Source organism: Fopius arisanus, unplaced genomic scaffold (assembly GCF_000806365.1).
Source record: "Fopius arisanus strain USDA-PBARC FA_bdor unplaced genomic scaffold, ASM80636v1 scaffold00032, whole genome shotgun sequence".
Taxonomy (NCBI): domain Eukaryota; kingdom Metazoa; phylum Arthropoda; class Insecta; order Hymenoptera; family Braconidae; genus Fopius; species Fopius arisanus.
Genome location: NW_011887771.1, coordinates 252,030 through 276,470, shown reverse-complemented (window position 1 = coordinate 276,470; position 24,441 = coordinate 252,030). Strand labels below are relative to the sequence as shown.

Sequence of the window (24,441 nt, the reverse complement as noted above, 5' to 3'; positions counted from 1 at the left end):
TTGGAATAAAGTTGATTATTCGACATGACTAGAATACAATGAGAATGATTATAATTTGTTACCGTTGAATGTCAGTGATCAAAAATTAAAACAATTCAATAATTGATTAACATTCAACTACTTCGAATGACAATTGTTTATCTCGTTGCATTAATATTCGTGCATTGTAAACAGGAAAATGGATCATGTCAGTAATTAACAAACCACCATTGAAATATATTGAATCAATATAAACACCAAAACGCACATATCTATCAATGACTCTGATTTATTTCCAGACCTGAAAGCTCCAAATTAATTCAGCAATATCTTCTATCATGTCATCGCCTTATGAATGACGATTTTTAATTAATAATGCAGGATTAATCCCCCGGTAAATGGACTGAATAGAGTTCTCCCAACAATACATCATCAACTCTATCATGCAGTTTACCCGAAAGTAATAATCTTCAATTTTCTCCACTAATGTTAATAATTCGATGTAATTATACATGCCGTGGAGGGGGGCGACAGCTTAAAACTGGCAACCTTTGGAATTCACCCCAGCCTCGAACATTTGCACCAGAACCCCTTTTGATTATCCAGTTGGTTTAAATATGCGAGATAGAAGGGAGAGAGAAATAGGTATGTCTCCTCGACCCACTGGTGTCTTCGGCACTAGCCTCTTATTCAAATTTTTCGGTTCAAGAGATGAAAAAATGACGACAGAAATGATGTTTAATTATACAATGAGGACGCCAAGATGGGAGTAATTACAAGAGCCCTTGGTCTCATATACGTGCAAAAGAGGAAATGCCACTTTAATTCTGACATGTCATTCTTCATAATCAAAGGAGAATCCAAATTTTCAAAAATCTTCATTTTCAACTTCACTGTTGCAAAATTGCATCCTGATAATTCTTTATTTTCAAGTTCATATGGCGCGGAGAAACTGAAATTTTGAAAATTCAAGATATTTTCGTGTTTGTTTCGTTTATTCAGGATTCAATTGTATTTGATGTGGAACTTGCACGGGAAATCAATTATTGTTTAACATGAAAACTCCCATATTGCACTATTTGTTAAACAAATCAAAAACGTAGTGGCGGTTTTTGATTGAAATTCATTGATTGAAATTGGAATTCGTGGAATTTAATTGTACTCCTTATATTTCTTATTAATTACATTTTTTATAGAACTTTCGCGATAATCGTCGGTAATTGAAATGGAATTTAAACTCATTTAAATAAAAATTCAACACTCAGAGGAATTTGTGATGAAAATTTCAAGAAATTTCTGAGAGTTATTTATTAATTTGCTAATCCATCTCCTACAACCACGACAGACGCATTATTTAATATACACATTATTCCCGATCGAGTATTAAATAACTAATAAGTTTTCCTTATCCGAAATTTACTTGAATATCATGTTAGTCGCATATTTAATTATGTAAAGTCGAATTCATGTTTAATCTTTACAGAATCTTCAGTTCGTCCTGAAAATTCACGAATACTCAGTTTGGCACTGCGCAAATCGAACATCAACCACAATTAAATTGTTAAATTATTAAAAATTCATAATAATTATTACCAGAATTTTCTCAACTGCAAAGGGTTTTCAGTGCCACACGAGTCTGAAACTGCAGAATAATTTCAACGCTTTCCTCGAATGTGATATATCATATAGTTTGTCATTATTATAAATCCATCAAGTGAATAAATCCCTAAAAGCGTACAGGTTAGTTTAAATATCGAATGACGGGCGTGACAATTTATGTTCTCCAATGTTCACAAGCCAATGAAGAGTGGAAAACTAAATAATTAATCCTTTCATTCTCACAGCGATGAAAATAATTCCAGCATTTGGATTTGCATCTCCGAACTCGAATGAATTTTTCGGGCTAAACAAAAAGAGCGATGAAATAAAAATAGAAAGAAATAAAAAAAAAAATTGTGATTGCCCTCACGCAGAGCAAAAATCATGAGGAAACCAGCGGGTGAATCATTTGTCTCTGTACCTTGGATATATGTGCATTGAGCCAGAATAATGCATAGAGGGAGAGGTTTACCTCTGCATGAAGTACTATGTGAGCTACAGGTCGTATTGTTTTATGACTGGACGGAGGAGTGTGAAAACTATTACTACCAAGCAGGGTTACGCCTACCAATCTGGTCTCTACCGTTGTACAGCGGTTGCTTATCGCACTCACAAAAAGGGTGAGATGAGGGTTGGGGGAGGAATTTAATTTAGAGATACAGAAAACTGTGAAGGACGAGTGCTCCCCTTTTTTCATTTTTTTCTTATTATTTTCCACCGACACCTAGCCCACAATGAATACCCAAAAGTGTGAAACTCATTCTACCGACAATATCCAAATAATTACATCATGGTAATTATTTGGGAATTATTACCTTTGTCCGATTAGGGTATGGAGTCTGGGGAGTATAGAGTGCATTTGATGGAAAATTCTAATGATACTTGTTTGGATGAATGAGACGCTCCGAATTTTTACTTTATTTTTTTATTATTAATGAACTTTACGTTGGGGTTGCGTGGAAAAAAAAATTTGACGACTTGTCGTTGCACATTTACTAGGAATATATTTTTTTGTATACTCACTTGAAATTTCAGGTAGAAAAATTGGAAGTATTTGGCAATGAGAAAGCCACACGAAATGACTGTAGAATTCAAGTGCTAGAATCTCTCTTAATAAACAAAATTCATGAATTTATAATTTTTTATATTGTACGTGTAATTAAAAATTTTGCATTTGGACTCAATGTTAATATTTACAATGGGCAATAACAGTTAGAAATATATTGAACTGATTTATGATGATTACAAAAATTAATCGATATGAAGGGCTTCACGGAGTCGCCTCAGAGTTTGTATAAACATAAACAATGGTTTTACAATAAACCATTATAGGGTTCTTTCTTTGGTGAGGAATGTTCTTATGGTCTTTGTAGCTGGTCATTAATCTCTTGGAGATATTGATAGAGTTCAGGCGGTATTCTTCCTCGTGCGATTTTAATAAAGAAATAGTGATTAGTGTTTATTAACTGTTTTAATTAATTTAACTATCCCATTTCCAATAGAAAAAATCAATTATTATTTAATATGAAAACCACGACTTTCCGTGTTTTTCACTGGAATTCAATTGAAACTCACATACATGAAAATTCCGAAACCTTTGTGACTTCGATTTCAAGACATTTTCACCCGAATTTCCGATAAAATTTATTGATTTTGAGATAAAAATTGACTCAATTTAAATACATCTTTTATTCATCTCAGGCAAATCATTTTTTTATTATTCGATTGATTTTTTTTGTCTTCATTTTATTTGGATGTCAGATAAAAATGAGATATCCTAAAATGCAGAAATGAAAAATCTTGAATTTTTCATGTTTGTGCATTTCATCAGTAACTTTAGTGGAGAAAACACAAGAATTCTTAAGTATGTGAAATACAGCATAGCATGACCATGTGGGAGGCCGAATGAGAAAAAGAGCCCGGATTTCCTTATCGGGTTTATTACAAGACGCCGTTCAATTAAACGAGCAACTGCGTGATCATTATGGACACAGGCGATCTCTTTGAGCCTGGCAGCATGTACCGGCGCCACTGGTATATTTACGGCAATTATAATGTTTGTAGATTTACGATTTATTATGTATAAATGGGGTCACTTTTTTGCTTCCGTACGGAAGCATTATAATCACTGAAATTGAAATTTTTGTTATGTGAGTCGATTACATCCCAAAAATTCGAAAAATCGGTTTTTTGGATCGCGTCCGTCGGTGTGTATGTACTTATATATGTATCGTCAGTGTGTATATATTTATGTATATATGTAGGAAAGGTGCAGGCGAAATGGGACATATGATAAAATGGAATGCGGGTTAAATACGCGTTCAAGTTAGATGGCGGATTTTTTGAGAATGTCGAAAAATAAAAAAAGTAAGAAAGCAACAGGATAATTAGGAGACAACATTGAATTCACAAAAAAATACTGGGACACTTTTAGACTGTCTCCATTTTTTGGCGGAAATAAATAACTGTGAATGAGTTAAAATCAATTTTCCACAAGTTTACAATTTTAACCAGCTCTCCCTTATGCATGGGAACTTTTCTAAAGTTCATCTGCAATTGGACGCAAATTTATCGGTAAAAAAAAAATAATTTGTTTCCGTATGTGTAAGTATTGAACCGTAATCGATATTAATCGATATTGATTAAAATTTAATTTATTTATTAATTTTCCAAATTTTTTGAGTTGTGACTTCAATGATAACTTAATGTTTTTGTTGAAGTTTTGTTGATATTTATATGATTATTTAAGATATGTAATTTGGAAATATTTAAATTTTGGAACTGTCGCGAATTATTCTTCTTTAATTGAATTCAATTGGATTCGAAAATGATAATTTCAATACAATACTGGCGATAATAGGAAATAAATGTAAAAAAAAGAATAGAGCTGAGAAAACAATCACGGATAAGTAAAAATGACAAACGAAAATTCTGGAATTTTTTGCTAATTTATTAGAAATAACATTCCATTTTTTAATGTCAATTCAACCGAATTTTTTGACAGTAATTCCAAAAGCGTAAAAATTTACTGGAAAACATCTGTAATTCCGTGATAAGTGTAATAACAACCAGAGCTTCATTACTCATCAAAGAGGTTCAAGGACTAATTACCGCTGTCACCCGTTAAGTAATTAAAACGCACCATGAAATTTTATAAATGTCACAGTACTCCTAATGTTCATACTCATGCAATGTTCTGAAGTAATAAACAATCTAATCAGATGGATAATTGTTCGATAATCTTTTTTTTTAAATTTTCGGGGAGTTCATGCGTCAAAAAATCTTTATAAAAATCATCATTTGGTTATTTGTGACAAAAATATATAAATATATATGAATATATTTTTAGAACTGAACATGTGAGGGTTCATTCATTCCACTTGGAATACCCCATATTATAAATCCCCAATGAAAGGGTATTTATATCTAATAAATGATAACAAGAAAAAAAATAATTTCGGAAAACTGAATTAATGCCAAGAGCCACTGGTATTTGACATTTGTCGTGGTAGTGCCTGGCGTGCACTGCCTTTTAACCATTTCCTCTCTGCATTTCCTCATAATTGTCCATAGAGGCTCAGTGTATTACAAACGACAGAGTAAACGCGCCTTTTTGGATAGAGAAATCCACTCTTCGTGATTCTCTTATTTTTTATTATCCTCACAATTTCTCCTTGTCAACGAGAAATTCTCAAATATTGATTAAGCAAAGCAGCAAAAGCCACGACCTACACTCGCTCTTCTTCTTTCTCCCCCCCAACTTTTTCCCTCCCCTTATCTATCCATTTTTAACGAACTAACAAAAATTACAGGTTTTTAAATATAACTGTGGCCAAGACATTGCGTTTTTCCATAAAAGATAAAACAGAAAGTACAACCGATTTTAGTGTTTCCTTTTTTGGCATTTAAAAAAATCCACCGTATGGGACTACAATTGATCGGCAATACCTCGAAACCGGAAATTTAAAAGCCCCAAACAATGCAAACTCCACCACAGAGTTGAATGAAATTCCTCACTCTGAGGAAAATCTTCTCTTCAAGTTTGTACCCATAATACAGCGGGTGTTTAGATGAAGCCCGGAAGTTGAGACGAAACGAGAAACATTTCTATCATCAGTGTGACTTCCGGTTGCTGTCCTTTTCCGCATTGTTGGATGTATAACACTCATGATGATCCTCGAAGTCGGTCCAAGCGTGAGGAAGAGATGAAGAGGTGGTGCGAGGGTTGAGGTATGTCGGAAGCCCCAGCATCGAGATGAAAAAGCTCTTACAACGTTGAATATTCATTCGATCGTCTCCCTCGCTTTGCTGACACCTCCTCTTCGTCCCTTCCACCTTTTTCTCTTCTTTTTTTATTCATTTTTCTCTCTTCTGCTCTTTTATTACTTTCCCTATTTTTTTTTTTCGGGACATAACCGCGCACATCGCCCGCGAAACATTAAGATACTTGTTTAATCCTTAATCAACTTTTCTTTTATTGTACCTCTATTTTTATCGCATAATTCATTTTTTATCTCATTATATATCATAATTGAAGAGTTTTACTAATGAATAAATGGGGAAAATGGGCTTTTTTGTGGAGGGTGGAATCCCCTACAAAACACCCGTAACTGTACCTCTGGTTTTTTCAATGCTTTCCGCGCTAAATTCGCTCTTCCTGTTTGATGGAATCTATGAGCTTCTAATTAACACCTAATTCATCCCACTCTGACTATTTTTCATTGACTTTTAAGAGATTTCGGAAAAACATAAATTTTTATGGTTCACGCGAAAAATTTCATTCGATTGGATTCTTTTCTACTCCGAAGTGGGCTGAATAGAAATTTGTATACGTCATTCCTTCCAATCCATCCTTTTGGTTCATTTTTACAGGTGATATATCAATTTCGTATTGCGGTACGTCACAGATTGAAAATTTTTCACTTTTCCGACTTTAAATGTTTTACCATGAAAATTTGTTGTTAAATAACCAATTTTCGACGCGATTATCAATAGATTATTATTATCAATCTCATATCGGTTGTAGAGCTGAATTTATACTCACTGGTTATTATTTTCAATATCTCATAATTTTTATGTTTGACCCAGAGAATAATTCGTTATTATCTTGCAGGAAGAATATCTACTAGGATTTCGTTTTTGCTTATTATTGATGAAGTCGCCAAGATAAAAAAAGTGAATGAATGAAGGGATGTTCATAACATTTATCTGAAGTTGTTCAATCAGTAAACATTAAACAACTTCGGATAAATCAAATCGGTCGATAGATCGATTATAGAATCTGTTTCATACAGTCTAACTAGCTGACTACTAGGCTAACGTCTCGCCTAGTAATGTAAGTTTTATAAATAAATGAGATTCTTCGAGTTCTCTATTTATTTTTCGAATAAATTGATAACTCATGTATTACCGAGGGAGAGGGTAGCAGAGGCGCAGAGGGTTGCAGCTCTCGTTTGATAATACGCTTTTCTAACAATCGTCGGTACAACAGATATCGCAGACAGGCGATAACTATAATTATGAGAACTTACCGGGATAGTTGCAATTTCTTTCATCACTGCCATCATCACAATTCTGGATAAAATCACACCGTTGCCTCTGCAGGATGCACCGGCCAACGTCACAGGAGAATTCGTCACTTCCACAGCCTGTGATCAGAATTAATGAAAATAAAATTTATTACTCGTAAAATAATGTACTCTCGTAATCAAGATATTTTCGGAGGACACCACTTTTCGTAGAAAATTGTATATCTCAGGTGTTCATTATTTGATTTCGATTATCACCAGCTATTGCAGTGATCATGGTTCATGTCAAATTTGAAGTTGATTTCTTAATGCGGATATTTTGCGGTGAAGAGTCGGAGAATTCAGCGGCGAAATGATAAAACGGTTTAAGTCGATTGTTATGGAAAATAAAATTAGCACTGGAATCATCTCTCGAGGCTACAACGCATTTCGCACAGAAAGGGGTGAAGCCGCGTAAAATATCTAATGACTTTTTGTAATGAAATGTAAGGGTTTAAAGAGTTGATATCTTGATATGTTGATATCTTCTCATTTTTTTAAGTTTTTGGTGAATTTTTGAGAAACCCTCGATCGGATTGACGTGAAAAAATGTACCGTTTTTGGGTTTTATCATTATTCAATGACACAAATTTTTTGTGAAGTTTTGCAAATTTTTGCAAATGTAACATAGGCAAATTGTTTAATAGCGATGAAACTTCGGGAGACATATTGTTTCGCGTCAATTTTATCAATTGTTTCTGAAAAATTTGTGAGAAAATACTTGAAAAATGAAAAACTATTAACAATAAGTCATTAAATCTTGAGTGCGAAATACAATTTGAGCTAAATCCCAGAATTTTAAGGAATAAATGGTTGCAGAAGGTGCAACTATTAGCATTAACAAACTTAAAATCAAATGAAATTCATTAATTAATTTGCATAAATTTACAACAACAGCCTGACAATCCCTTCTTTGTCGCTTCTGGAATTGCCTATTTTGGACTTGAGCCGTTTTATCGCTTCCTTATTGAATTTTCAAATGAAAAGTATTGGAAAATCTCAAAAACTCCGTATAAACAAGATAGAAAACATTCAGAAGGATGTTTAAAGTTTCAAGAAGATTTATCGAAATCTGTTCAATAATTCGTGGAAAATAAATTATAAGTATTAAAACATATTTGATAAATTGCTGTCGCTCACTCAAAAACCGAGGAGAGGAATCGGGTCGAAAGTTCGCAAAGAATGAGGCCAAATTAATGTTAAATATAAAATATTCCGAACAATTCACGAAAAGGTTTTATTTGGAAGTTAAAAATGAATACGAAAATAAATAAGAAAAAAAATAATGATATAAACCTACTCGTTTCGCAACCCTTCTCATCACTACCGTCATCACAATCAGGAATGCCATCGCACTCTTGCACCGAACAAATGTATCTACTTCTATCCTTACAAGGAACTGCATCATCGCCACGACAATTATTCCCAGGGGAAGATTCTGGTGAATTTCTGCTCTGCGTTGTAATATGAGTGGGTGATAGAATACCTGGATACTCGGTTTCACTCTCGTAAACTGTCTCGGTTCCTTTAGTGTTATCAAACCAAAAATTATAACTCAATAATTAAAACAATAAATGAATAAATTAAATAAACCATGTGACAAGTTAAAAAAATCCCAAGTGAAAGTCATTTAAAAAAAGATTAATCAACAATCAGAACGAGAATAGCTAATGATAAAAATAAATTACAGAATCTTGACGAACTTCTTCACATGAGAAATGAACATAATCTAATATTTGGAATATCAAAAAATAAATTTAATGATATGAATGACGAATTGGAATAATTCAATCACATGAAAAGATTTAATGAAAATTATTTGCAAATGTCTTCAAACGAAAAATAATGAAAGTGATAAATCGATAAATTAATTAAACAAATTGCCGTCACAGTTAAAGTCATAAAAAATTGATTAATTCAAAATTACGGGATGATTTTTGAATTGTAAAAAAGGGAGTACAGAAGACTTACGAGTTTCCTCAGTAGTTCTTGCCGTGCAGTCAGACTCGTCAGACTCATCTGGACACTGAGCTACACCATCGCAACGTGCACTCAAAGGCACGCAAGTACCATCTCTACATTTAAGGTGAGTGTGCTCAGAACACTCTAATGTACATTGAAATTACAAAAAAATAAACAAAAATACATGAACATAATTACCCAAACTTTTCTCAATCGTTAACTTGCATTATTGAACTTTTAAATGACTTTTTCATTAAAAAAAAAATGTTCTACAGTTAATCATAACACTTAATTAACGAACAATAAAAAACTAGCTAGTGTCTTGCTTGAATTATTTAAAAATTATTCTTTTAGTGAAAACAAATTTTTTGAAACTTTAATCGTACCACTCGGGGGAATTACACCTGTTGCTCACCTGGAAAACTACGGAATGTAAATCCTTCGGGAGAGACCTGAACATTTCCAAGCACATGCATCTGCAACTGCTCTTCCAGAATTTCCCGCACTTGAGACTCGTGAGGAGTAGTTGATCCGACATCTAGCATTACCTCCGAAGTAAAGGCATCATCGGTTGGTCTAGAAAATTTAAGACCATTAAACAATCATAACTAAATATTTGTTATCAATTTCATCCGCCCATCCTTCTCAGATAAAAAGGGATTGGTAATTAGTTCATGTAAATCCTCCAAAAAACATTTCCAGTAAAACTCAATGGACTCAACTAATATCATAACTAAATTGAATCCAGAATATTCAGTCGGACTGAATTTAATGGAAAATAATTTGCATTAGTGTGTAAAAGACCGTTTTTTCGTACGCACGCGTAAAATATCCTATTTTTGAAAGCGGCGACGAGGGGGAGGGGGGTAAGTAGTTATTTTTGTGTACTGAATGCGTAAAAGTCAAGGTCTTGCGTAAAGTGAATTTACAAGTGAAGCTTTACGCACGAGACGCCCACTGGACGGTTCGGAAAAGTGACCTTTACAGGCAGGTATTATAAAAAAAAACTCAATTGCTGCAAGGAAAAATTACCATTTGTCTCAGTTTTCGGAAAAATCATTTGGAAGAGGTATCAGCACTCATTACTAAGTGATTTTTTATTTAAAAACTATTCCAAATTTTGTAGAAATTATTCTATTCTATGAGGTGATGGGGCTACTCACGATATCTTGACGACATTGGCGACATGATCGTGGTTGGGAATGCGTTGAGACAACAATTCATCGAGTGCTTGTGTCAAATTTCTGCTCAACTGTACGTACTGGGGACTCCTTATGTCAGCGTATTCAGCGATGTACGGTTCTTGTAGAGTCACAGTAATTCGGTAGAAGGCTGTATCAAGAATAACAGCAGAATATCTCTGATTTTTATTGGATAACTGAGTCAAATCTGATCAATTGAAAAATAACTATTCCGAAAATAAATCGACAACTCCAGAGAATCACCTCAATATGTTCATAATTATACTCAATCCTAACTAAATTGCTGTAGATAATTTGATATAATTTGATTGCAATATGAATTAAATTATTATAATAATTTTCTGTATAAATATTTTCAAAGGCTACCCAAAAAGTCTATTAAAATCATTTAGACTTCTCAGATTACAAGACACTCTTTGAAAACTGCAGAACAACCTTCAGCCACAGATTAATTTCAAATGTTCTTTTTCAATATTTAAATTCGTCCTTTCTCTCATTCAATTTGACTCCGTCCTCCTGGCATACTATATTATTGATCAATAATTTAATCTAATTACTCGGATAATTGAGAATACGGTGATCAATAATTCCTAAACGAACAATAAATACAGCAATTAGTCTACTAATCTTCACTTAAAAATGGTCTCAATTGGTTTTAGCTGTTGCCAATTCATCAATAATTAATCTCTAACTAATTTATTAATTGAACAATAATTGAATGAATGCATAACGAATCAATTAATTTTTTAGTGAAAAAACAGAATGTTTATTGAACATCAGACTTTCTGTTTAAGTATTCATTATTGCCATAATGAGGTATTTAATTCCATTTATCTATTCGGTCATTGAGTTGTAATCAAATGCGTACTAATAATGAAATAATCAAATACAATTGCATTGAATGAAAAGTACTCACTGGCTTGTCTTTCTCCATCTGGCCGTCCGGTAATATCAATCGAATCATCAGTGGCACTTCCTTCGACCTCACCAGAGCCAGCAGCAAGATCCTCATCATCTGGATTATCGTAATTAGATCTGTGTCTTGAGGGAGCCGTGTCTTCGATATCATTGTCCTGACATTTGAAATATTTAATGAATTATTTAGATCAGATTCATATTCTTTATGCATTAATTATTTGTAATCGCATTTTTGTTCCCCGTTCTAAATAAACGAGTGGGAAATTATCAGTGGAAGAAGACTCCAAAGATAATTACGATTTATAGATTTTTAAATGGTAAGATTGTAATAAGAGGCGATAATTTCAGTGATGATTCACCGGAGGATTATTATTATTATTTTACTCATCTTTATCGGGTGTCACAAATATATCTTTGAATAATCTTCTCTCAAGTAATTGCATTAGTTTAAGAATATTATAAATCAGCAATTATTGAATTTGTGATATCTTGAGAATTAATTATAAATTCGATTTTTCAATAATCCAAATCGACTTGAATCGATTTATCGCTTTGCAAATTTTGTTTCCCTCTCAGTTCAGTTTCTCGTTTACTAACAAACAACCCGAACATTTAATTTATTTACTGGATTAATTAAAAAATAAAAAACTGCTTACTTCTTCATTTGCATCGACATTTCCATTCACATAATTCGATTCATCAGTCTTCTCTTCACTATTTCTAGCAGGTCGATGATGCTGTGCAGTAGTAGGATGGATAAATTCTGTTAAAGCTTCTGTAGTTGATTCTGTATCTATTAAAATAATGACATGATAAATAATTGATTCCGGTAAAAATGACGAACAATGAATTCACTAGCCAAGTGGTATGCAAGGATAAATGCAAGTTTTTGACTAAATTTCATCCAATATCTCGGAATTGAATGAACATAACGATTTTTTTATAAGAACATTCTTTATAGAGAAATATAAGAGCTACAAAACAGGTAATTATAAAAATATCGTTATCTTCCCTCAATCACGAGATATTGGCTGAAAACTGCCATCGAAAGAATGCACTTATCCCAATTTACCGTTTAGCAAGAAAATTGGTAAACTATTTAGAATTCTCAGGTGGATGAACAATTTTCTTACTTGGAGCCACTGTTGTAGTAGTCACTGGCTTGAACCAATCAAATAAATTCAATTGCCTTTTAACTCGACTGAAGAATGTGTCCTCAGTGTTATCAGCTACTGGAATTGAAAGTGGCGACTGTTTTCCCTCTGAATCAAATACCAAGTCATCATTCTGTAACAAAATAAATTATTCATGCAATTTTTTAAATATTTCAAATATAATTACGCACGTATAATACGTACATAATGGAGTAATTCTCATTTTTTATATTATATCAACCCAATATGATTGACAAAGTCGAAGGAATAAATCTTTACACCTTGTAAAATTGATTTTTTTTTCAATTGAACAAGAAAAAATTAATCTTTCAAGGAAAGTTTCCAGAGGTGAGAACAATAGGTCAAAAATTGAGTGGATTGTTATCGATTTTAATTATGGAATCCAAATTTTGCATATGCTCTGATATGACGATTGTAGGATTGTAGGCGCGGCTCAAACGAGCGTTATAAAATAGTTGTTGAAAAAATAAAAGGCAGAGTGTAGGAGAGAAATAAAAAAAAGCAAATACGTATGTGGGTTACGATCCACTGTGTCCGAGAATATACCACGGTGTAGCACGAAAAAGATTCTCATCGTAACGATTGCGACGTTTTGGCGTTTTGCACGTCTCAACTTTGCCTTGGCAAGTATCGTATGAAGTATCCTCACGTGCCACTCATAAAGAACCAATTCTCACCTAAACACACCATATAAATTCAGGATCGGCGGGCCATTTTGTCCGCTTCTCTCCATCGTCAGTCGTGATTCGTAAACTTCATACTCAATGCATCATTTTTACTCTATTTTTTTTGTTACTTCATTCAAATTTTTTCCACTGGGAAAAAAACCTAAGAAAATTTACCAACCCCAAGCGATATTACACAATTATTCCTTTTTCATTTCAACTTGTTTCTTTCATTCCTAATTATTCCTAATTAATAATTACTAATTGTTAATTCCTTCAGTTTTCCTATTTCACTAACTTTGAGGGTGAAAACACCTCCGATTTTTTCTCAAGGAGAGAAATTTGTCAGAATTTTTCCCGTAGACGTGACCAATTTTAAATTTAAAGGATTGAAAACTTTCTTTTAATTTTTCCATTGGATTTGCAATAGACCGTCATTCTTAGACATGAGGAATGTCTCAAGTTTCGCCGCTGTGGCACAGTACTATATTCAACCCGTCAAATCCCTCTTCAACACCGGATGTAAGTATATATTGTCCAAGGGTGAAAGCTGAATCTCCCAAGAAGCAAAAATAAGTAAAACAAAGGCTCTCACGAGAAAAAAAAGATAGATTCGAAGTGTTTCTAGAGTAGCAAAAGTCTATTAGTTGGTTCCAAAAATAATTCGCCGTGTTTGATTCTCGGGGGAATTTGTATAGTACGTAACCACGTGCCCATTCGAATACCCTTACGTAAGCTGTTGAATTTTTCACTTTTCCTCCATTCTTATTTTTAATACAACTCCAGACAAATAAACGATACCGTTTGGTTAAGGCGCTTGTTTATGCGACACGCAATTCTAATGTCAATATTTGATATTTACGGTTTCACTATGCGCCCTATGTGTTTAACATCAAAGACACTTGGGAATGTGAAAAAAATTGTGTTACAAGAAATTGCGCAGATGATAACTCAAAATTCCGCTATTTATCGCTGATTTTTCTTTTTTACATATCATTGTTCCATTGAGAGATATCCCTCATTAAAGAGTTCAAGGAATAATTGAATAAGTGATTCGTTTGTTCTCCCTTATAATAATCATGATACATATATTATATCATATTATACATGACCATATGGTTATCTATTAAAATAACAACAAAGAATATTACAGCTAAAAATATGTCAACAAAACACACATTATTCCAAAACATTATAATAACATGGAAAAAAATAATAAATTCTCATAATTGGTATATAATTGTCAATTACTCCCGAATTTTTACTCATTACAATTAATTGTCTTTGTATTTTGTTACAATTAATTATTGTTACCTTAATTTTTCCAGCAATATAAAAATCAATATTTCAAATGACAAAATAACTGTTATGACTGACACCTCGAAGATACTCCACAATATTTCAACAATATAAATCCTCAGGTAGTAATATGGTACGCAAAATATATCGATTTCTTCATGTACACCAAAGTAATCCCCAACTCACTCAAACAAATCACAACAATCCACTAGACCTAGGGATACTGATTAATAAATAATTGAGAGCAACAATATTTTGCCAGTATAATACTTCTATGCAGTAAACAATTTAATTTATCATCATAATTTAATCATAATTTAATTTAACATCATAACTCTTCCCTTTGTAATATTTTTTGGAATATTCTGAGGGGTAATATTATTATTGCATAAAATAAAGAGCGGTCACAGATTATATATAAACTTGTAAAATAACAGTGCGATAATAAATTTTATATATGAAGGGTAATAATCCCTCGTTTTTCCTCGGATTTTCAACTTAAAAAAAGGTGTGATGCCGTGACTTTTGAGTTTGATCTCTTTAATTTAAAAGGAGAGGACATAGAGCACCTTGTAGCCCTTTTCGCAACGTAACACGGGTAAAACGGAAAACTTTGTTATTCCGTGCAAGTTTTACCAGGAAGAGGGTGGGGATTTCAACGCTAAGTCCACTCCATGATCCTTTTTCCTGGTGGTGGCCAAGTACGTGCTCATACTTCGACAAAACAGTGAGTTGGTGGCCCATGCAGTCCGAAATCCTCAGCATATTTCCCCCCTTTAATTTTTTCTTTCTTTTTTTATTCGTTACCAGCATTGTGAAGACTTAACAAACCTATACTGAAAATTTAGTTTCTTCATCAACGTTAAATGATCGATTGACCGAATCGGTTCGGATCGACCCATTCCAGCTCGATCAGCATAATAATCAGGACAATAATTGATTTGAGGGATTATTTGAATGAGTTTTTAAATAATTTAAAATGATTTCAGAACTGATTTAATTCGATTTAAACTCAGAATGAAACAGTGATTCATGAAAAACTGATCTCTCACGATTTTTTTATCGCGTTGTCGCTACCCAGACATAAACTTGCTTAAAATACAATAAATAAATACCTTAGAAACAAATCGAAGAATGATGGGTGAATGGAGGTTTATTATGACCTTTTATGAGAATACCAGATTCAAAAATTGGGTCTCCACAGAATATCCACAGAATTTTAGAATAGAAATTCTTAATAATTAATTCCGTCACGTTTCAACTTTGTCTCATCAATATTCTTAACTTCATACGGATATATTCAACATTACAAATGCAACAAATTTTTATGAGGTCCACAGCGTTAAAGAAGTTATCGATTTAAAATTATATCTATAAATGATCTACCCATTTGGCCCATCATTTACAAATATAACTCATCACGTCATTTGGTCCCGTCCAATGACAGCGGAAATTTGTAGCAATCGAAGTAAAAGAAAAAGAAAAAATGTATAATAGAAAAATCGAGTATTGGGTCTAAAACAATCGATCCTTTAAATATCGATCTTGGATTGGACAATCCTATATTGAATATGACGTCAGGCTGGTACAGTGATGATGACAGGATCATTAATCGAGCCCCTCAATTTTTCCTGTCACCTCGTTCCATATTTTGATAGATGCGATTACTAATTATCTATCACCAAGAAAACGATGGAATGAAGGCGAGTTACTTGGGTGCAGTGGAATTTGAAAGCACTTGTACGCACGATTTTAGAAAAAAAAAATTATCCTTCATGGACAGTTGACTAATAATTCATAAGCATCCTTACAGATTATTTATACTGAAAAATGAATGGGCATACCCATTAGTCATTTCCTCGTGGAAAAATTATATATGTGATAATAATTACACCTAAACAAAAATCTTTTTGTAGATTCTGTGAAAATTTGATAGGAGTCTTGAGTCTCATTTAGAGATGCAAGGTATCTTGATTCGATATTTAGATAATTTAAGTCAAGTTATTTGAATGTTTAAACTTAATTCGTTTAAAAACTGAACTTAAAGGCTCAATTCCAGTATTTCAAAACTCAAATAATTTATGTGAGTCTCAAGTTCGAATAAATAAATTTGGAAAGCTTCATTTCCAACTTCTCCGTCTGAAATGGAGACTTGAACATCTGAAATTAATCTTTCGAACCGCCAAATATAGTTTAGCGATTCAATTTAAAATTAAGAACCGAAAGACTAGACTTTGTTCTTGCAAACGTCAAATCTAGTTTTCCGAATTATTAAAATATGTGGATTTTTTATGGTTATTTAAATTACTGGACGAAAGTCATTATTTATTTCAGAGTTCTAGAAATTTCTTGAATCATTAATCACAGCGTTCTCTGAATTTTCAGTTATTTGAGTTTGAATTCAGTTCTAATTGAAAATTTTCAATGAATTCTCACTCAAATTGAATTCGATTTCCGATATTTTTAATTGAAAAACTTGAAAATCACTGGAAAATTCGAGACATTCATGTATAAAAAATTGTTTGAATTTTCCAAGAAATTCTGAATTTTGAATGACAAGATGTTCTGAAATTCCTGTGGAGTTGCAACACAATAGAAATTTATGGAATTTGGCACGAGAAATTGAGACATACATTTTTCAATGATATGTGAGAGCACTAGGCAGAAGACGCTTTTATGAGTTCGCTTGAGTCATTAATAACAGTAATCTATTTCGAAATAGAATCTTTCGGTTAAGTGACCTCTGAAAATTTAACTGTCAAGAAACCAAAAACTCATCAAAAATTGTTGGAAATGATTTTGGACGTTAAAACGAACAAGCGCGACCCGTTGTAACAGATCGCAGGGAATAATGGAAACACTTAGGTTGTTTATGACCGAAACAACCAACCCCATAGAAAAAGGGCCTTATCTTTTGGGCAGACCTGTCACCCTGGACGACCTGGTGACGAGAGACACTCTTTTACAAACTCTCGAGCAAGCAAGATTGGACATTAATAATCTAGCTTACATTATATCGAGTCTTTAGCTAAAGTTTAATTGTTAACAATAAATGAAAGATTGCGTCATTTGATTAAATGATCTGCAATATATGTTGAACTACAAGAATGGACTTGTATGGAAAGAATGGAATTGATGGAAAGAATGGAATAAATGAAAGATCGAGTCATCCAATTAAATTGTTGGCAATATAACTTCACCTACACATTTGAAGCGATTTCTTCAGTCGTTCAGGATTTTTTTGACAAAATTAAAGTGAGATAGAAATTAAAGTAAGAAAGTTTGAGGATAATTTAAAATTATTTCATCCAAAAATATCCTTTTTCAATAGGTTTATAGGTTCTAGTGGATAGTTGATTAACAATAATGATGTTGATGAAAGGAAAGAGTAATATATAGAGGCAAGTTATTCATAAATGACAGCTGGTTGCTGGTAGCCCGAGCTGCTCGGCGAATTGATTGATCTCCACTTCCTAGTGGAAGAATCCAACAAATTATTCATAATTTGTACATAATTGTAATTGCACATAATAACATTGTAAAAGTTATTTAAACTGAGCCCGTTAACTCTATAATGATTAAAAAAAATATATTTTCATGAGGGGTTGAAAAAGTGGTGACATTTTTCGTTAAATCTGGATTTATTAAAAGAAAACGTATAATTCCCGAATAGCTTCAATCCGAAGGTAAAAAAAAATGAAAGTAAAGAATCTCTAATCTCCAATCTAATATACCTGCCATCCTAACGAAAATCTACGACTGGTCCATTGGACGTGGTGGCTCTACCCTCTAGTCCTCGGCTCCTCAGTGATAAAGAGGCAAGTGAAGGTGTGAAGAAGTGGTGTGGAGAAGACAAAAAAAATCCAACGAAATAGAGCAGGACGATCGCTCGTCCTTTGTCTTAAACCCATGGTATATTAATGCGAAGAACATGTTACATGTAGGCTGGGTAGTTGAACGGAGAGGACACTCTCTTAGAAAAAAAATCGGGGGATGAGGGGAGAAAACAACTGGTGCAGAATACTAACGAGTCAACGCGCCAAATCTCCTGAGAAAGACTCCGTTTAACCGCACCTTTGCATTTTAACAAGTTATATGGAAGAATAACGCGTTTTAGAGTCCACACCAACTTTTCATGACTACGGGGTGACAATGAGTTGTTGTCGAAAACGTTGATGAAGGATTTTGTAACCAACATCCGCTCGAGAGATTTACTTCGAAAAATTTGGGGGATTTTTTCAGGTATTATTCGCTTTTTTTTTCACGCACTACAAATCGCTTCTGAGAGGATCAGGGAGCGTCCCTTGGGGTAATCCTGTATTGGAGTGTCGAATGTGGAAGAAGGAAGGGGAACGTACATTTTCAAAATGCATCAGGATAATCGAATTTAATCCGAGTTCGACACAGTTCGACAATAATCACGCAGAAAAAACAGTTTTTGAGATATTCGAAAAAAAGATTTTCGAGAAGGATTTTCGGAAAATTGTTGTCTTAAAATATTTGATCGATCGATTTGAATTCTATCAGAAATTCTACCCAGATGTACTCTCATGTAATTACTCCATAATTAGTTGGCGTAATTTCGGATTTTTAGCTTACATTTTACTCATTTTTATCGTGTTTTTATTTTTTTTTAATGGAAAAATCTATCCTTTACTATTACTAGAAATTTTGTATTTTCATAGCATTTCACATAATTTTCCAGTAAAATTGAAAAGATGAGCCATCCAAAGCTTCCACTCAAAAGTTAAAATTCTAAATATTAAAAAAGGATGAAATTATTTTACAAATTTCCTGAGTTTGTTTTTATCTTTTCTCAATGATAAATCCAATTATAATTCTGATTATTTCTACAATTCCACAAATTCTTGAAATATTCTCATTCTAAATTCAAGACAGTTCTGCTCATTTTCATTCTCATTCTAAATTCTATTCAGTTCTTAAAACGAAAATACTATTCACTTTACCTGACATTTGGAGAAAAAATGTGCGAACTAAAAAATAACAATTTGAATTGAGAATTAAAATTCATTGAAAATAAATAAAATGCGTATTAATTCAAAAATTATGATTGTAAAAACAATTAAAAACAACGATTATACTTCCCACTTAGAAAATAAAAATAGAGGGCTGAAAAGTTTATCCATTTTTTAATAACTTTTAAAAGTTTGTTTTCTCTGCGCAATCCCTGGAATGCATTGAAAACCATTCAGATATTTGTCTCGATTCACATTACAAATCGCTTAATAAAAGCAATCACGATTATTTATTCAAGGCCTTACAGTGCCAAGTGGAAATTACTATTGGAAAAAAACTAGTGATTCTAACAAAATAAAATCTATAATTGCTCACTCAATTAATCTGAAGAAATACCCGCATCTGCATGCATTATTTACAATGTCATTAATCGTAATTCATCCATAATGAAGTTAAATTGAGATTAGCAATCGCTCATTATCATTATTATTTTTTACCATAATTTACAATTTGCAAAATCCCATAGGGATTATTTAAACTACATATAGATACAATATATAACTCATAACAATATATAACAATATATAAATCTTCCATTATTATTATATATATTATTATATAAAAAAGAACAATAAACTCCACATAAACGAGAAAACCCGGGCTGTAAAAAAAATATGAAACGTAGAAAAAAAACAATAAAAATCAATCGCCGAATGAATTTATATAATTATGCAAATATTTCTGAAATTATGCTCATTACCAAAATAATTTCGGTGTTGAATTGAATCGTCAGATCTCGCGAATTGACTGCTAACTTCATCAAGATAATCATCTCATTATCTGTCAATTAATCGTTCCACAATTTGATCTCAATAGATTCGTCATTGTGTTAAACGACGAGTAACTAGTCAACTCTAATCCCAGCCAATGAATAATGATTTGAGGAATTGCCAAGTCGACATGAATTCGAGTTCAATATCTACATCGACTTGTTTATCGAACAAATGATTAACTAATTCTTCTGGAATAAAAATAAATGTTTGATCATCCGATGTATAACGCGGGAGAGTGGGAAATCGATTTTCATAACGATTGAATTGAAATTCCAATGCTGAGTGCTCAAGGCACGCAAATATAAACCTTTGCAAATCACATTTCATAGCATTTACGCGTACCTCTATTTCTGACCGCCAAACATTTACAAGATTTAGCTTCGGTTCTAGGGAGAAACATTCTCTTCGCAATATTTCTATTCGTTCTCATAATATCACGTCCGGTCACCAGATTTCCTCGCCCGAGGTTACAACCGCATAAACAGAATGAGAAAAACTCATCACCCGTTTGTACTATTGATTTTTATCGTTTTTTTTTACATCAATCCGATGAAACTATTACACTCGGTCTAGGTTCTGGCGACTGGTACTGAGAATTGATGAGTATCACTGATAATTTACGATACCGGTATACAAAAGAAAAAAGTATATTTTTTATTCAATGAAAGACGTCGGGCTTTCTCTAAACTAGTACAAACAAGATCGCTCGTTGAATTAAACCAGATGCTTCGATGATTGACATTGATAGCTCAATCAGTGAATTGCACAGTGCAGCATTCAACGATTGGTTATAAATTATTCTAGTCTCGTATAAGCCATGTATTGCGTATTAAATTAATTTCTGTGATGATTCTGAAAAAATGTGGTTTGAGAATGTTGGAAATATTTTCGACGTTAAAACTAACAAGAGATTACGAGATCAGAGATTGTAACTGATCAGAGAGAATAATGGAAACATTTAGGCTGATTATTACGAAACAGCCCAACACAAGAGATTTCGAGATTTGTTTGGACCAACCCCATAGACAAAGGGCCTTATCTAGTGGGTAGACCTGACACCCTGGACGAATTGGTGACCGGGGACCACTGGGAGATGAACTCTCGAGCAAGCAACATTGGACATGAACAACCTAGCTTACATTATCTTTACGAATCTTTACCTAAAGTTTAATTGTTAACAATAAATGGAAGTTCGGATCAATTAATTAAATAATCGTTAAATATTTAGTCTCCTACAAATGAAAGATTGAATCATTTGGTTAAATGATCGGCAATATATTTTACCTACAAGAATGGACTTGTATAGTAAGAATGGAATTCATTCTAAAAATGAAGAATTATTCGCTGTAGATGTCTAGTCAATCAATTTATTCTGCGGGACTGAGTCAATTCAACAGTTAAACACACAATAAAGGGAATCAATGAAATTTCGAACTCAATTAAGGGAACAACTTGAAGGGGGAAGATGAAATCCTTTTTATAAGTAAAGCGGTGAAATTCCGCGTTGAGTCGTAGACAAGGGTAAACCGAGGCGTGACGGGAAGATGAGGGCTTCACACCCTCTATTGACGTCGGGCCCAAAAGAAGGACCCCACAGGGTAAGGGACAGAGTCGGAGGACAATTAGATGTTCGGGAATTCCAATCCCATATGAATATCCACTGTTGAATTGCTCTCAATGCTCAGCAAAATTTGAAATTTCGCAATTTTTTTTTCGCAATTTTTTTTTCGCAAAAGTCGTATTTGTTTTGGTATGTCGTATGTCGCTGTCAGAAAATATGACGAGGATATATTTACCGGAATTTTCTGGGTTTCTATTCTTTTTTAGGGAAAAGTAGAACGGAACTTCGAGATTTGTTTGGTTTTTCGTATGTAATAACACGAGCATCAAAATTATCAGATATTTTCCGATAAGTTCATTGCTAACAAACAAAAAAATTAATTTTGTTCAGTTAAAAAATCTCGAACGCACAGCACGATTTCTAACATTATCCTCCATAATTTATGCAATAACTGCTGTCTTCATTTACCCTGATTGTTATATACTCAAAAATCAATAACACAACATCCATTCTTTATCCGAATAATTCATTAAACGATGTCTCCAAAATAAACGGCAATTTCCATCTTTTTATAGAGACTTCACTGTTTGAAACAATTAATAAAAAATAAAACTCGTAAATATCAGGATAATAAACCGTAGATTTCTTCTTACTGTATCTATTGCAGTTCGCATTCCATAATTGCAAGAATTAATCTTATATTTCACAACCTGTTTATATTGTTATTTGAGAGGACCCTTTCCATTTCTTACTTCAGTCTAAACATCGGTGAAATAATGGCACCTTTGTAGGTTCGTGTAGCCAAAGTCTCTAGACTTTTTGTTTCATGAGTTAATCCAGTTTAAAAGCTCAAATTGTGTGGACGCGTCTTCACAGTAATAAATTCAAATAAAGAAAGGTTTCAATTGAAAGAAAATTATTTTTATCCAACATATTACCCATCTCTAATAGTATCAATTGTTTCATAACAAATTGTACTATATAATCGGGGCATATGAAAAGAAAATCTCCAATATGCGGTAAACTTTAGCCAACACGGAAAAAAATAAATACTTGGATCAAATACATTTTATACTTGATTCAAGTATTTTTTTTTCATGTATGTAGATGATATGTTATCATGAACCGTGTCCACACTGCCTAGATAATTTTACACAGAGATTTTTGTTCCATTCACATCTGACCGAGGAATGACATCATTCGTTTCCGTGAAAGGAAAAAAAAACATCTCCCAATTGTCGTTATGTCATTTTGTACGAGTTACGCAACTTGAGAAGAAAACAGTAGATCGCATCCTCGAATACTAAGTGCGATGTCTTTGTCTGCATATATGAATTGTTAATTTTGTCCTCGAGTAATATTAGGCAGACCTTCTGCGGTTATATATTTTATCTTATATTATCGATATTTTCCTTTAATTCTTAATGCCTAACATTAAAATATCATAAAATTCATAGAAATATATTAAACTGATTTATGATGATTACAAAAATTAATTGATATTGAGGGCTCCACGGAGTCGCCTCAGAGTTTGTATAAACATAAACAATGGTTTTACAATAAATCATTGTAGGGTTCTTTCTTTGGTGACGAATGTTCTTATAGCCTTTGTGGCTAGTCTTTAGTCTCTTGGAGATATTGATAGAGTTCAGACGGTATTTTTCCTCGTGCGATTTTAAATAAAGAAATAGTGATTAGAATTTATTAACTATGTTTTAATTAATTTAACTATCCCATTGCCAATACCTAAACATCGTGAATGATCGAAGGAGAATGGAAATGCACTCCAAGATAAATCGATTTGTGAAAAAAAAATTAATTTGACACGAGAAAATATATTTTGGTCAATTAAAAAATTGTCGTATCTTATGATAAACAATTTCGTTCGCATGCTGAATTTTCAGTAATGTACGAGATCGAATTGAATTACCACTGGAAACGATAACGAGTTTCTGGTGATCTTCAAAATTCTAGGAGTTTCGGGTTTTTATATTGAATAATAATCGATTTTTAAATGAGAACTGCAATTTTCAGTCATCCTGAAAATTGTACACCAAATTTAATTTTTGATTTACTATGTAATGATTCGTGCCTGTAACAATGATTCTGTCGCGAATGTTTTCGCTAATTCCGTTCTTCTTATTCGATCAATCCTATATATTTCATACTCATTCGCCTTGACATGTGGATTATTTGATTCCGATGATATGCCATTAAATTATAACGCTTTCACATGAAAATTGACTTTTCCTGTTTTACTTCAAAATTTAATTTCGGCTGCATTTTTTAGAGTCAAAAATAGAAAAAAACCGATCTGATATTTGCAAAGTCATTATTCCTTCGGCAAATTGTAATGAGTTGGATACGATTTCAGCGAATTTTCATGAAGTTATTGTATTTTTTTTATTTCCGTTTTTTATTCTGCAGTTACATTTTTTTTTATTTCCAATGTAATGTGACACTCTAAAATTGGGACATTTCGGTGATTATCGGATCTGTGGACTCGACTGGATTTTTCCTCCCATACAATCCGTGTCGCGTCGTTATTATTATTTAATCAGGTAGCCATCACACGGAGAGAAAAGTCAAGGAAAAATTACTGTGCTGAGCACTAAAATAGTTGTGTAAAATGCTAGGATACCAGAATTCCTTTGGTTCACAAATAAAATTGCTATTAATATTGTACATGTTCTATTACATTCCG

At 32.9% G+C, this 24,441-nt stretch overlaps 1 protein-coding gene across 1 annotated transcript in view; it reads right to left on the bottom strand.

Annotated features, from left to right (window-relative positions):
• trol (terribly reduced optic lobes) overlaps positions 1 to 24,441 on the bottom strand; it is a 131,224-nt gene that overhangs the window by 89,423 nt on the left and 17,360 nt on the right. The window contains exons 2-9 of the mRNA XM_011303637.1: positions 12,361 to 12,514; positions 11,884 to 12,020; positions 11,226 to 11,382; positions 10,271 to 10,439; positions 9,523 to 9,683; positions 9,117 to 9,251; positions 8,446 to 8,670; positions 7,110 to 7,226 (exon numbers count right to left, since the gene is read on the bottom strand). Coding sequence (XP_011301939.1) covers positions 7,110 to 7,226; positions 8,446 to 8,670; positions 9,117 to 9,251; positions 9,523 to 9,683; positions 10,271 to 10,439; positions 11,226 to 11,382; positions 11,884 to 12,020; positions 12,361 to 12,514 — 1,255 coding nt within the window. The remainder of the gene's footprint in view (positions 1 to 7,109; positions 7,227 to 8,445; positions 8,671 to 9,116; positions 9,252 to 9,522; positions 9,684 to 10,270; positions 10,440 to 11,225; positions 11,383 to 11,883; positions 12,021 to 12,360; positions 12,515 to 24,441) is intronic.